This window comes from Phaseolus vulgaris, chromosome 4 (assembly GCF_000499845.2).
Source record: "Phaseolus vulgaris cultivar G19833 chromosome 4, P. vulgaris v2.0, whole genome shotgun sequence".
Taxonomy (NCBI): domain Eukaryota; kingdom Viridiplantae; phylum Streptophyta; class Magnoliopsida; order Fabales; family Fabaceae; genus Phaseolus; species Phaseolus vulgaris.
In genome coordinates, this window is record NC_023756.2 from 35,314,090 (window position 1) to 35,328,743 (window position 14,654).

The window sequence follows — 14,654 nt, forward strand, 5'->3', positions numbered from 1 at the left end:
CTTTCCATTGGTTCTAATCAAGTTTCATATATATATTGGAATTTTAATTTTTCTGGTCAACCATCACCAAGAAATTAAAAATTATTCTACAACAATCAGTGCTCAGAAGTTGTGTTCACTAATTGGAGTATAGCTACAATGCTGAGTCAAAGGATTTGTTCCTTTGGCCAACAACAAAAAGTGGGGAAATAAATTATTGCTTAAGCATTGAATATTTGCATTACATCATTATTTGTATCTACAATCTCTTTTTCAACCCCTCAATTCTTGTCTCATTTTATTTTCTAATCAAAGTCTTCACTATGATATCTCCACCAGGCCCTAAACTTTTTTTCCTTCTTTGTCTTTCACTATAACAAAAAGCATTTGTGCAATCAAGTCAATTTTTGCTGTCTGCATTTAAGAATTCCAAACCATTCCTTCTGTCAAATTATAATTCTCATTAGCAGATAACATTCTGTATACGTTTAGTCGATATTCCAATCTTTATAATTTGATTTTAAGAAACTGAAAGTATGAAAAAAGAAAAGTAGTTTATTTTACATACAAAATAGTATCCTTTTAAGAAAAAAATTATACGTTTGAGTACTAAACATAAATCTTTTAAGGGTTGATGTTAATATAGAATAGTTTTTCTTAATATACAGTGACACTCTTGTACTTCATTCCATTTGATGCGATTTTTTTTTTCTGAGAATCCCCATTCACAGTCTTTGAGCCGAATGTTATTTGTATCTATCTTCTATCTTCTTCCTCATTGTCACATGTTGATGCCCTACACAAGTACTCATGGCCAGTTCTCTTCAAAATCCAAGCCATTGGATAAACCACTCAATAAATATGGTTACATATTTCACCATACTACACATTATTAGTAGATTTCTTCCATTCACACAATGAGAGAATATCAGTTCCCATGCTGTGAGCTTGACTTTTGGCTTCTTTTAATGCTATGTCTATTGCTGGTGTCACTGGCAGGCCTTGCATCAGGCCTAGCTCTAGGACTGCTGTCCTTCAGCCAAGTTGATCTTGAAGTCATCAGTAAGTCTGGTCTTCCAAAAGACAGAAAGCATGCAGGTTACCATCGCAACACATGTCACTACATTATGCAGTTTTTAAGATCTTCATCATGATAGGTATTACTATCTTACTTTATCTGCAGAAAGGATTCGACCTTTGGTAAAGAATGGTCATTTTGTCCTGTGTACCCTTCTTCTAGGAAAATCACTGGCTATAGAGGTATGTTTTATATAGCACATGAAGTTAGTTGATGTGGTTATTAAACTTAAAGAAGCACAGGCACTAGATTTTGAAGTAATAGGCCCAGAAATGGTTTTTCCTTTCTTTCTCTAAAATGTTCCTTTAGACAAAATCCCTTTTGACTTGAATTGATGATAAAACAAATACTCACATTACTTGTATGCTATATGCTCATGCAAGGAGGGTCTAATAACATTCTTTGGAAACAACAATTTTTGTAGCTGTTAAATGAAGGTAGGTACTATAAATGATTTTGTTAAAATTTACAAAAAAGTGATTCCAATTGTTCTTGTTCAAGGCACTGCCAATTTTTATGGACACAATCATCCCTTCTTGGTTTACCATTCTCATGTCGGCACCCTTGGTGACTGTGTTTGCAGAGGTAATGCTTGTTTTGAAAGATGCACCAACAATATGTTGAGATGAGGCCCTTGTTTCTTAAATTAATTCATGTTACATTTATTATCTTAGATTTTACCTCAAGCTGTATGCTCTCGATATGGACTAACTTTAGGAGCAAAAATGGCTCCCATTGTTCAACTGCTTCTGCTGATCTTCTTCCCTATAACCTACCCTGCTAGTAAGGTAAAGTGTTTGTTATGTTTGTGTTTGCTTCTATATTTATTTTGTTATTCAATGTTATTGTCAAGTTGCAACAAATTAGAAATAACAGAACTGCTTCTTTCTGCAACTCATGGTTATATTAACAAAATTAAAAGCTAAAAAAGTATATAGATCTAGAGCATAGAAGCATTTATTTCAGTTTCTCAAGGAAAAACTCATCTTTTAAGAAAAATAAATTAATATCTTCAAGTATTCTTCTATTTTGGCAGGTGCTGGATTGGGCTCTAGGGAAAGAACAATCAGTTCTTCTCAGAAGGTCAGAGTTGAAGACATTTGTGCACTTACATGCAAATGAGGTTTTCCTCCTATCCTAGTATATTCTCTCTGACCTAACTTAATCATAAGTGAGATTAGTTGCTAAAATATTCACATGCAGGCAGGGAAAGGTGGAGAATTGTCACATCATGAAACTTCTATAATCACAGGTGCTATAGATTTGACTCAGAAGACAGCTAAAGATGCAATGACACCCATATCTCAAACTTTTTCTCTAGATATAAATTCTAAACTTGACATGTAATCTGTCATAACTCAACTTGAGGTCATATACATCAACTTTCTTCTCCAAATATTTCATCTATAAATGCAGTTCACCTTTGTCATCAGGCATACAATGACACAAATAATGAGCAAAGGTCACAGTCGAATACCTATCCATTCTGGACACCGAAGAAGTGTCATTGGCGTCATATTGGTAAGAAATTGAAGAACCAGATATGACATAAGGCAAATATAGTGCATTTAAGTATTTTCTGCAATAAATCTTGAATATATAAACTTGGGAAGTATAGTATTGTCATTATGTCCAATCAATTAATAAAGACAAAAGAGAAAGCTTCCATTTGACATTTGAGACAATGTTGTTACATGCACACATTAGCTTTTTTCTCAACATTGCTTAGTAATATTTTGTATTCATATAGTAGTGCCGTGAATTCTTTTCTACAGGTTAAAAACTTGATATTCTGCCGCCCTGAAGATGAGACCCCCATAAAGAATTTGATTATTAGGAAAATTCCAAGGTAATAGAGCTAATTTGACAGGAACATAAAAGCCAGATTCCATCAGAGTTTTAACATCAGGATTGACCATCACACATAGTGATGTTTTTCTAGTCATCATGGTAAATAGTGCAAAGTATCATCAACTTCACTAATAATTGTTCTCTGTAGGAGAACCTGATAGACCCACCTCTAGTGAGGGGTGTTCCTTCCTAACCTTGTTTATTTTTTTCCATTTATAAGACTTAAACCTGAAACCATATCAAGTATTTAATGTATGTAAGATATTGCTACAGTGAGACAAAAAGATCCTTATTTAATGTTGTACAAATTGAAAAACAACTGTTTTTAAGGAAAAGTGAGAAGACTAGAAGATCCCTTGTGATCTTCATTCATGCAGAGACTCTCTACTATATTAACTACAAGATATTGTTCATTTAATAATTGTGTAACAGGGTTTATGAAAGTTGGCCTCTATATGAGATATTGAATCAATTCCAGAAGGGTCACAGTCATATGGCTATGGTCTTGAAATCCAACAATGACAGAGAGATCCCTACAGCTCATGCTATGGGCGCACCCACCTTTTTTAATGCAATTACTCATAAAATATCAAATCCGGCTCAAGTTGTTGGAGGTAACATCTTACAGAATTTTGCCATGGTATCATGTCAAACTGAACAACATTTTACTTAAGATGAATTGCAAAACAAAAGTAGAAAAAAGTTAGTTTCTTGGAGGAGAAAAAATCATTTATCTTCTTCAATCTGGAATATGCAGAATCTGATTCTTCCTTTGTCCTTGACATGAGTCAGAGAAGTTCTGTACATGAATCCTGTTTAAACTCCAGTGATGCAGAATTTCATAGTCCAACATTAAGAAATGTCATGGAACTAGACAGTGAAGCGAGTCAAGAAAATGAATATTTCTCACAAGAACAAACAGATTCTCTTCCAGATGTCATAGACGACGAGGTTATTGGCATCATCACAATGGAAGATGTCATGGAGGAACTGTTACAGGTTAGAATGGTGATTTATTCTATAGTGTTAAAAATGCAGAATACACTTCAAATTCTTAAAACTTTTAGCTACCAACTAAACAACTTGATCCATAGGAGTTTAGTGAAATGTTTCTTCATTTTTTGAAATATCAAACTCATCATGTTTTATAATGCTGATTACTATCTATTTTTTTTTTCATTTACAAGGGAGACATATTGGATGAAACTGATGAATATGTTCACGTTCAACAGAAGTGAGTAAATTTGCATTAAATTTTAATATTACATTGTTCATTTCTGCTTCACCCAAATGAATTCATAGCAATTGACAAATTCCATGTTTCAATTTTTCTTATTTTCAGCATTAGAATTAATCTGTTGCAGTCACTTAAGTCACAATCAAGATCATCATGGAGGACTTCTGGTTCTGGTCATCGATAAAGAACTTTCTACTATTTATTTCATTTAGTCTCAGTGACTTGAAGATTCCACAAGTTCACAACATCATGGTTTTGATTTTCAAGATATCAATACAATAAAATTTAATTCATTGGAAAAGATGTATACATTTTCATTTAATTATAGATTATTACAATAAGATTTATTTTTAATGAGTTAACCCTGTAAATATATTTTAATTGTTCATGTATGAAACTTAATAACTATATTTAAAATATCCATAGTATTATAACAAATATCCCAAGCCATGATGACATAGATGGTGAGGCTCATGACCAACCATTTCCTTTATGGATAAGATATACGTGAATAAAATATCTCCACTCCAAGCATGATGAACAACCAAACACAACAACAGAAGCAATGGAAACTCTGATTTGTGCAACAAACTCATCTCTTATTCTCTCAAAACATTCTCCATGCAGACCAAACTTCCCAGCTTCTTACCCTACACAAAAGCTCAACCACCCCTTCAGCACATTAAAGCCTTGTGCTAGTGCCAAAGGCTTTTCTTCCACTCCTCCACCTGTTGGAAGAGATAACAATGAGAGGCCTATTAGGAAGAAAAACAATGATGATGATGATGAGCTTCCCAGACCAGTTATTTACAGGATAATACGTAGGATCTTGTTCTCTGTGGGGGTGCCAATGGGGTTGGGGTTGATCTTCTTGCACATTTTTGGGGTGCTTAGGGAAAACCAAGTGTATGATGCACCACGGTGGTTAGCCTTTATCACTGCATTCTTGACTTTTGGAGCTTCCTCTGTTGGGATTGCATATGGGGCACTCTCCGCAAGTATGGAAGAAAAGGATGGTTCTTTTCTTGGGGTGGAACAGATTCAGAAAAATTGGGTAGATATGTGGCAGGAAGAAGAGGCTGCAAAGTAGATGGCTTACTGAAGGAGAAATTATTAGATACTTTCGAATTGTCACCACCTATTCATAGTTCTAATTATACTACATGCCATAATGATTGTTCACAACTATGATGATTCCAGAATATATAATAGTTTCTCCTAATTAAGGTGATGATTTTGCAGATGGGTTCATAATGTTGTATGAGATAAATTGAATTGTGTACTTAGAAGTCAGAATCATGACTATTGTAGTAGCTGTTAGTGTAATCGATGAAATATTTGATAAGTTTTCATCGTGTCTTAGATTTGACTTACTTGCTACCACTGTGCGAAAATTTGTTATTCTAATTTCTAAGTGAAAACATTAAGTAGTATTGGTCTACGTTGCCGTACAATAATTTGATTTAGTGTGTGTAAGATTTTTGATAGGATGTTGAAATCAGAGGAGTTACAATTTTCTTACTAGTTGCAGAATTTCTTAGAGTTGCAGTGTTCATTAGATATATGTGAATATTGTACCATGTTGATCTGCAAGCCAATGCCAAAAGGTTCAATTTCTGAGTTCTGTTATCTGTTTTTATAACAGAACTCATGCTTGTTCTGTCTCTGATGGCAGATGCTCCTTTTCAAAACTCAAGGGGCTTGGATTGATTTTTCATTATGATACAATTATCAGATATTTATTATTGACATACGAACGATTGGTATTAGAATATGAAAGTGCCTTTGATATCATCGAGTTGAATAGCTAATGTTTGAATATAATATATATATATATATATATATATGCTCAAAATAATCAATGCTAGAAAATGAAGATTAAGGTAAATTTGAGAGTATGTGTTTGTGTGTGTTTTATTATATGAAATGAAGGTCAATGCTCGGTGTGTGTTTTTCATTATATATGAGATAAATATATACAAGTGAAACATAAGTTTAGGGAAGATTAAGATAAATTTCTAAAAAAATTTGGGCAAGTAACTTTCTTATATTAATTAGGGTTAAAATTAAGCTAATTACAATATTTGAGAGTAATTATAATTGTAACATATCTTTGACTCTGTAATACTCATCCTCAAGTTCAAAGTTTAGGACGATACATGAGTTTGTAAGTTGTATGTGAAGTTAGAAGAAGAGTTTTGGACAAATGTTGTTCGAAGTTGTCCCTTTTGAATTTTATCTTGAATAAAATGGCAATCAATTTCAATATATTTTGTTCATTCATAAAAAAATCTGAGATTTTTGGTATATGAAGAGCAATTTCATTATCACAAGATAAAGTGACAGGATGCTGTGGAATGTCCAATTCATGGAGAAGCGTCTGCAAGCATGAGAGTTCACTGATGGCATTAACCATGGCGAGATACTTGGCTTTAGTAGATGAGTGAAATATTGTTGATTGTTTCTTGGTTCGCCATGAAAAAGACTTGGATCCAAAATAATACGATAATTGATAGTGGATATTCTAGATGTGGGACAAAAGGCCCAATAGAGAAGAGTTGGATGAATGTAGTATGTCATGGTCTGAGCAGATTTGATGTATCACACCACTCAAAGTGTCGTTTGCCAATGGAAGTCACAAGGAGAAGACATACATTGTGACAATAGGTTCACAATATAAGTGATATTCAGACAATTGATTATAAAGTATAATAGTCTTCCAAATAATCTTCTATATACAATAAGATTATTTTGTTAGAATATATGGCTTGAAACAATAGGGGTGAATTGGTTTTGCAAATACTGGTGTTAGATTGAAAAGATCAATTAAATCAAACAATTGATTAATCTGTTCAAGTGGTTTTTAAAAGAACAACAATTATGTAATCAAAATTTAAACTTGGTTTTTTTAAAAATCAATTGATTGTTTTATGCGCAGAACATAAAGAACATAATATATCACAAATATCAGAGTAGGGAAGAGAGAATTCACACAAGAATTATACTGATTCATTCTTAACCAAGAGCTACATTCAGTTCTTAGCACACCACTGAGAATTCACTAATGCAATCAAACCAGATTGCGAAAACAACCAAGAGTATTGATCTTGAACCCTTTGAGAACACACAACACTCTCAACAATAATACAGATTTCAGAAACATTATTTGAAACTGTTTACAACACAAAACAGTATAAAAGAATGAATTTAGAATACACCTGGGCATTACACAATAAAGAACAATAGAAAAGAATAACCCAGAATCCTACTTCACACCTAACAATGATTCAAGATTTCAATAATGATTCTAAAGCTTTTTTATTTTCTCTCTTGAAAAACATATTTTGTAGTATCTCTTATTAAAAGTTATCTTTATATAGACTTAAAAGATGGTTAAATTAGTTTGATCATTTAATGAAATTTGTTGAAATCATTTAAAAAAAGTTGGAGAATCTTTATCTTAACAAGATTCTGTTAAAATTACTTAATTCATTTTTAAAACAAACTGATTGTTTTCATTTTCTGTTGAAATCACAACATAAAAAATTAATTCATTTTTCAAAATAACTGGTTGATTTTACTCAACAAAAAAGATAAAAGAAAACAAATCATTTTTAAATTCTTTTAAAAACCTTAAGTGTTTTTCAATCGGTTGATACAATAAATCAATTTGTTAAAAAACTTGTTGTAGTCATCTGACTTTAACATAAGTTATTTCAACCGATTTAAAATACGAATCAACTAACTAAAATTAACACAAATTTGAAAAACAAAACTTTCAAAAGAGATTTCAAATCATATGAACTTGGATCATAACTAGATACAAATTAACAATTCAAAATCTACCTAACTAGACACACACAACAACAAAATTCTTCATGACAAATTTGGAAATCATCAAAACCACTTTGTTCAACACATATAAGACTTCACCAATATCAACAACCAAAGGGTGATTATGATCTAATGGAGTACATACTAGTTTGCTAGCAAGAATACTTGTATCTTACAAAATTTCTAAGGTATATTTTTGTTGATTGAGAAACAATCCAGTCTTAGAATGTGTCACTTTTATTCCCAAAAAATATTTCAAAGGAACCAAATCTTTGATGTTGAATTAATGGCAAAGATCTTTTGAGAAGTGAAATAACCAGTGCATCATCTCCTGTAACTGTAATATCATCAACATTAATAAGTAAAAATAGGGGTATATGTTCCACAAGAAAAAAGTAAACATTCAGTAATGTATAAAACCAACCTCAATTAAGGCACTTGATAAAGTAGTAAACCATATGTGAGGTGCCTGTTTTAATCTATAAATTAACTTGTTAAAGTCGACAAACTCAATTCTCCCTTGTTTATGGAATCCAGGAGGAAGATGCATATAAACTTCTTCCTCCTATAATTTTCCACGTAGGCATTTGAAACATCCAGAAGATGAGTTGCTCAATCTTTTTTTGTTGCAACACTAATAATTTTTCTCACAATGGTTAATTTTGTAACAGGAGCAAAAATTTCAATAAAATAAAATCTTTCTAGCTATGAGAAACCTTTAACCACCAAGCATGATTTGAACCTTTCAATTGAACCATCATAATTATATTTAATACGATACACCCATTTACAACCTATCACTATTTTACCAAGAGGAAAAGGCTATAAAGTCCAAGTATCGTTAGCCTTCAAAGCATTTATCTTATCCTCCATAGCCTTTCTCCAATGTGGATCTTTGCAAACAATATATGAGGCGGGTTCATTTTGCTTTAGAATAGAATTAATAAAATGAAGAAGGTCATGTGAGTATGTATTTGAGCACAAATAGTCTAATATGGAATGTTGTGTACTTGATGACGATGAAGAAGATTGAGTAAAGGTCATATTGCATAAGTAATCTCAACTTAGTGATTTAGAGGTTTTGTGACACATTGTGATCGTCTTTGTTAAGGATTAACTGTTATAGGAGGATCAAAAATAGGTGTGGATTCATTAGAGTTTGGATTAATAGAAGATAAAGATATTGAAGGAGTGTGAATGGATGTGAGTTATGAAAAGATGGGATATTGAAAGAAACATGATATGTTGCACAAGTATCAATGAACCATTCAGTAAGCATACAAAGGGAAAAAAATGGTAGACACTCATTTGTGAGATTAATTAACTTTAAGTTGTTTTTCCTCGTTTAATAATTGAAAAATTTGTTTAATTGATTCTACAAGTACAAAATAGTTTGTAGCATTGTTGGAGTGGAAAACAAAAAATGTTTGTTGTACAAGTGTATTACCCTTATTGTAGTATTGTGCCCTGGCAGATATCCATGAAATTTAAAACACTTTTGTTCTATGTGACAAAAGATGCCACAATGTGCAAATTTAATATGATTATGAAAGGAGACATATTTGACCGATAACATTCAAGCGATTTCGGAAGATCCTGTTTGGATTTTGAAGTGTTGTTCACTTAGAAGCTAGTGAAGAGTCCTTTGAGCCTCATCTTGAAGGAGGAGAGAGTAATCATGAGTAACATCTGGAAATGATGTAGGAAGAAGCAATTGACTTCGTGGTTGAATAAAGGTTTCATTGAGTCCCATTAAAAATTGCATGAGACGTCATTTGTATTGTTAGGAATATAAGCTTGCTTGGTTCCACATGTACAACTATTGCAAATATAATTTGGTGAAGAATAATAAGGGATAATTCAGCACAAAGGCAACAAAGTTGATTGAAGTATTATGAAATGGAACAATCTTGTTGCTTCAAAACAACAAGATTTTGGGTCTTCCTTCCAGCACCCCTACATTTTTTAAAGTACCAAAACTAGCCTTGTCATTTTTATTTGAAAAGGCACCATTATAGTGTTTGTAGATTTCAGAAATTTGAGTTCCAGGATATTTATGGATTGGTGGATCTGAAATGCATTTTTTTTTTACTTATGGATTAGCGAATCCAGAATGCATTTTTTTACTTATGGACTGGTGAATCCATAATGTATTTTTTGACTTATGGATTGGTGGATCCGGAATGTATTTTTTTGACTTATGGATTGATAGATCCGAAATAGATTTTTTAACTTTTGATGTTTGGTTGTGGTTTTCAATAATTTGTTGGAATTTCATGGTAAAATGTTAATTTGTAAAAGTATGAACAATACTGAAGGATTTGTTGAACTTTACACTAATACAAAATTCGAATTCTACGACTCCGTATAAAGACGGTTCATAAAGAACAGTCGTTATAAAAGAGGCAGTGATATTTTTGTAATTTTTCACAAAATTTTTGGTGTTTTTAACGACGATTCTCACCTAAACCGTTGTTATATATGTGTTTCGGTGTAAACTGCGACAATTCTCTCCACCTTGTGCACTCTCACTTATCTTATTTTTGTCTCTCCCCTCACCTTCACCTTCATCTTCACCTTCATCGCACGTCCGACTGCACCACTCACCCTCAAACTCGTCGCACCTTAAGCTCGTACCGTGCGACCAATCCTAAGGTTGCACCGCATGCATCCCTTTCTCCTACAACTACATGCTACCACCGCCGCGTGCCTCCCTTCCTCCTGCAATCGCCTGCTACCACCGTTGTGTTGCCTTGTCGCTAGTCTTACCCTGCCTTACCATCTCTTGTCCGCACGACTTTTTCTCGTCAGGTTAGTGTTTTAATATTTTTTTATTACGGTTAGGGTTTTAATACTCTTTACTTTTTTTTAAATAAATTTGTGTATGCAACGTGTTGATTCTGAGTCAAAGGGTGTTTGACCTTCGACAATGTGCACACAACCTTTCACCTTCGCATGCCCACACATCGCCACTGTGGATTTGGCTGCACTCAACACTCCACTATAGAAGGTGAGTATTTTTAGGGTTTAGGATTTTAATTTTTTTAATAAATATTTTGAATTATGTGTTGATTAGTTAATAGTTAGGGTTTGTGGAAACTTCATTTGGTGGATATTTGATGAAGAAGTCCTGACATTGAAAAGAATAGTGATAGATTTGGAGTTGCAAAAAATTAGTGTGAAAAAAATTCAAATGGCCATAACTTTTGACATAAAAGTCAGATGGAAGCACGTAAAAAATGAAAGTTGCTCGAAACCAGGTAACGAATCACGTGACCAATTCCGAAGGAGATTGTGATCCACCAAAATTCCAAAAAAATCCACCGTTTACTATTACTTTTTTATTTTTTTAGTACTATTTAGGTATTTTTCAAGTATTTTGAGGTTTTAGTTCTCATACTCACACTTGTGATAAAATTCTGAAATTTTGCATGATGTTTCCTAGTATAAATTAGAGTTTATCAAACCATTATGATAACATTACATTCACAAATTTATTACTCATACATTACATTACATAATGTTATGTGTGTGTTCTAACATAAAATCTTATTATTTCGGTGCTTATTCTAGATATAACATATTGAGTGGGAGGAGAAGTACAAGTGCAAATGCAAAGAAACTCACTTGGATGCACCGTAAGGTAACCATGTATAACACTTTAGAATGTATAACACTTTAAAATGACATAAAACTTTTTCATATATTTATAGAATTTTTTGTAGACTTTCATATTTAAATTATGATATTACATTCATTATTGTTTTGGAAATTTGATATTTTATGCAAGATTAGAGAATATATAATAATAAAATATATTAAAAAAAATACATTTATAACATGAAACCATCTTTAAAAGTATGTTTTTTAGGGTTATAACAACGATTCCAGTCTAGAACTTTTGTTATAAGTACATTTTTATTTTATTTTTCATTTATTTTGGCGAAATAACGACAATTTTTTCACGTATCGTTAATGTGGTTTATAATGACGGTTCTAGAACTCTCTATAAATAACTGATTTATAACGGCATCCACAATAACAACGGTTCCAAAATCATCTTTATATGCCTTTTTAACCGTCGTTAAAGCATTGCTTTGTACTAGTGTTACTATTAATCGATTTTAAGACTCATTGGAAAACATAAACATTTATATCCAATCGCCAAAGCTTGGTCTTCATATGTAGTTATGGGGTTGTTATTGAATTCATAAATCAATAAGCTGACAACAGTGACCCATCCACTGGATTGTAAAATATTGACGGAGTACCGAAGAAACACCCAAAGTATAATATTAAAGTAGATGTTGACAACTTTGAAAACCATGTGGCCAATTTGTATGATGTGTGTGTATGTTCACAAACAATGACATGGACGTCGATGATTATTTATATCTTTTATGTTTTTAGTTGTATTTTTGTTTTGTAATTTGATGAAGCTACACATTGTTTACATTATTATTTTAAAGGGTAATGGAATTAGTTCTTACACAATCATGAGTGAATTTGTTCTTTCACATTAATAATAGACACAATTTATGTTTAGATATTAATTTATGAATTCGATTACAACCTCATAACTACATATGAAGACCAAACTTTGGCGATTGCATAAGAACGTTTATGTTTATTTTTTCCAATGAGTCCTTAAATTGATTAATAATGAAGTTCAACAAATCCTTCGTCATTGTCGATACTTCTACAAATTTACATCTTACCATGAAATTCCAACAAATTATTGAAAACCACAACCAAACATCAAAAATCAAAAAATACATTCCGGATCCACCAATCCATAAGTCAAAAAATGCATTTTGGATTCACCAATCCATAAGTCTAAAAATACATTCGGGATCCACCAATTCATAAGTCAAAAAACGCATTCCGGATTCACCAATTTATAAGTCAAAAAATGTATTTCGGATTCACCAATCCATAAGTAAAAAAAAAAATACATTCCAGATCAACCAATCCATACATTTCGCGGAACCCACATTTTGAAAACCTATAAACCCCATAATGATGCCTTTTCAAATAAAAATAACAAGACTAATCTTGATATTTTAATAAATGTAGGGGTGCAGGAAGAAACAACCCAAATTTTTTCTCAATCTCGTGTGTGTATATATATATACATATATATATATATATATATATATATATATATATATATATATATGACTGTTTCTTCCTGCACCTCCATACCTTCTTCTCTCACCTCCATAAATTTTCGTATTTTAAAAAATGTCTCTCTGTAATATTTTGGATTACATAATCTAGAAGTTATTTTTCAAATTTGTAATTAGCTTTCGGATTACATAATCCGGAAGTCTTTTTTCAAATGCATGATTACTTTCCGGATTATATAATCCGGAAGTTTTTTTTAGCTTCTGGATTATGTGATTCGGAAGTTTTTTTTCAAATGCGTTTCCAGATTACATAATCTGAAAGCTATTCTATGGGGGTGACACGAGAGGGATAAAAATGTATTTTCATGTTGTGTATGGAGGTGGCAGAAGAAGATATGGTGGTGCAGGAAAAAACAGTTTATATATATAAGGCCCAATGTTTGAAGATAACCAGGCTTTAAATTTGCCCAAACAGCAGTGGCATATTCAACATAAGCACAATATGGGCCAAAGAGCGATCAATGGAGTTAAGAATCCATGACGTAACCAACGATGATAATCCTTATGAGAAGATGAACGAGTAACGAGTGATCAATATAACAAAATTTGTTTTTGCCCTTTAAAGCCATTCTCATGACTAAATCGACAATGCCAAAATCCTATGGATTGTAACTGTTGACACCATAAGAACATCACTCACAAGTGTTTAGCTAGGATTATCTAAAGAATAAATATAATAAGGATTCTCCAAATCAATAGTGTTGGAGAAAAAAAGACATGTTTTTACTAGCTATTTGGCATGATGCAACCAAAAAAATCACAAAATCATTATAAAAAGTGATTTGATAAATTAATATTAAATCACATGTATTTTCATTATATGTGAGATAAATATATACAAGTGAAATATAATTAATTACATAAGTTTAGAAAACGATTAAAGTAAATTCCTTAAATTGATATATATATATATATATATATATATCACTATAAAAAAATCATGAATAATTAGTTGTTATAGTGACTAAATTAGAGACCATTTTAGATATTAATTTTTTTTTATTTCTAAATTAGTTTCTATTATTGTTAAATGGTTTCTAAATTTATATTTAATTAGCAACCAAAGTTTTTCTACCAAATTTAGAAACTAAATAATCTTGGTTGCTAATTAGTTTCTAAAATGGTCTCTAATTTAGTTATTATAACAACTAATTTTTTTTCTTTCTACAATTGGTTTCTATTTCATGTTTTTCTTGTAGTGTATAGTCTTATTAAGTTTATTTTGTGGGCTTAAATTAAACTTAAATTCACTTTTTAACTTGATATAATGTATTAAAGATTTATCCCAACTAGCTAGCCATATTTGACCACCTAAAAAATATCAAAGTGATTTTGTAAATTTTGAATTAGGTTTAAATCTATTTTTAAATAATTAATTTTTTCTAAAAATATTTTAAATTAATTTTAGTAAAGCTTTTTTTCTACGTCTTAAGAATTTTACTAACTTTAACATCTGATACAGGAGAAAAAAATTCAATCATCAACT

At 31.6% G+C, this 14,654-nt stretch overlaps 2 protein-coding genes across 2 annotated transcripts; both read left to right on the forward strand.

Annotated features, from left to right (window-relative positions):
* Positions 1 to 779: 779 nt before the first annotated feature.
* Positions 780 to 4,446, forward strand: LOC137836488 (DUF21 domain-containing protein At5g52790-like). The gene is made up of 12 exons (XM_068645177.1): positions 780 to 1,077; positions 1,163 to 1,239; positions 1,559 to 1,642; positions 1,732 to 1,845; positions 2,094 to 2,180; positions 2,261 to 2,400; positions 2,491 to 2,578; positions 2,833 to 2,906; positions 3,341 to 3,522; positions 3,666 to 3,907; positions 4,096 to 4,142; positions 4,251 to 4,446. Exons 1-12 carry the CDS (start codon positions 897 to 899, stop codon positions 4,327 to 4,329), a joined length of 1,395 nt encoding a protein of 464 aa, XP_068501278.1. The 5' UTR covers positions 780 to 896; the 3' UTR covers positions 4,330 to 4,446.
* Positions 4,447 to 4,664: 218 nt separating this feature from the next.
* On the forward strand, positions 4,665 to 5,490 carry LOC137837567 (uncharacterized protein PAM68-like). Its single transcript, XM_068646593.1, has one exon. The coding sequence runs from the start codon at positions 4,711 to 4,713 to the stop codon at positions 5,233 to 5,235; it is 525 nt and encodes a 174-aa protein (XP_068502694.1). The 5' UTR covers positions 4,665 to 4,710; the 3' UTR covers positions 5,236 to 5,490.
* The last annotated feature ends 9,164 nt before the right edge of the window (positions 5,491 to 14,654 follow it).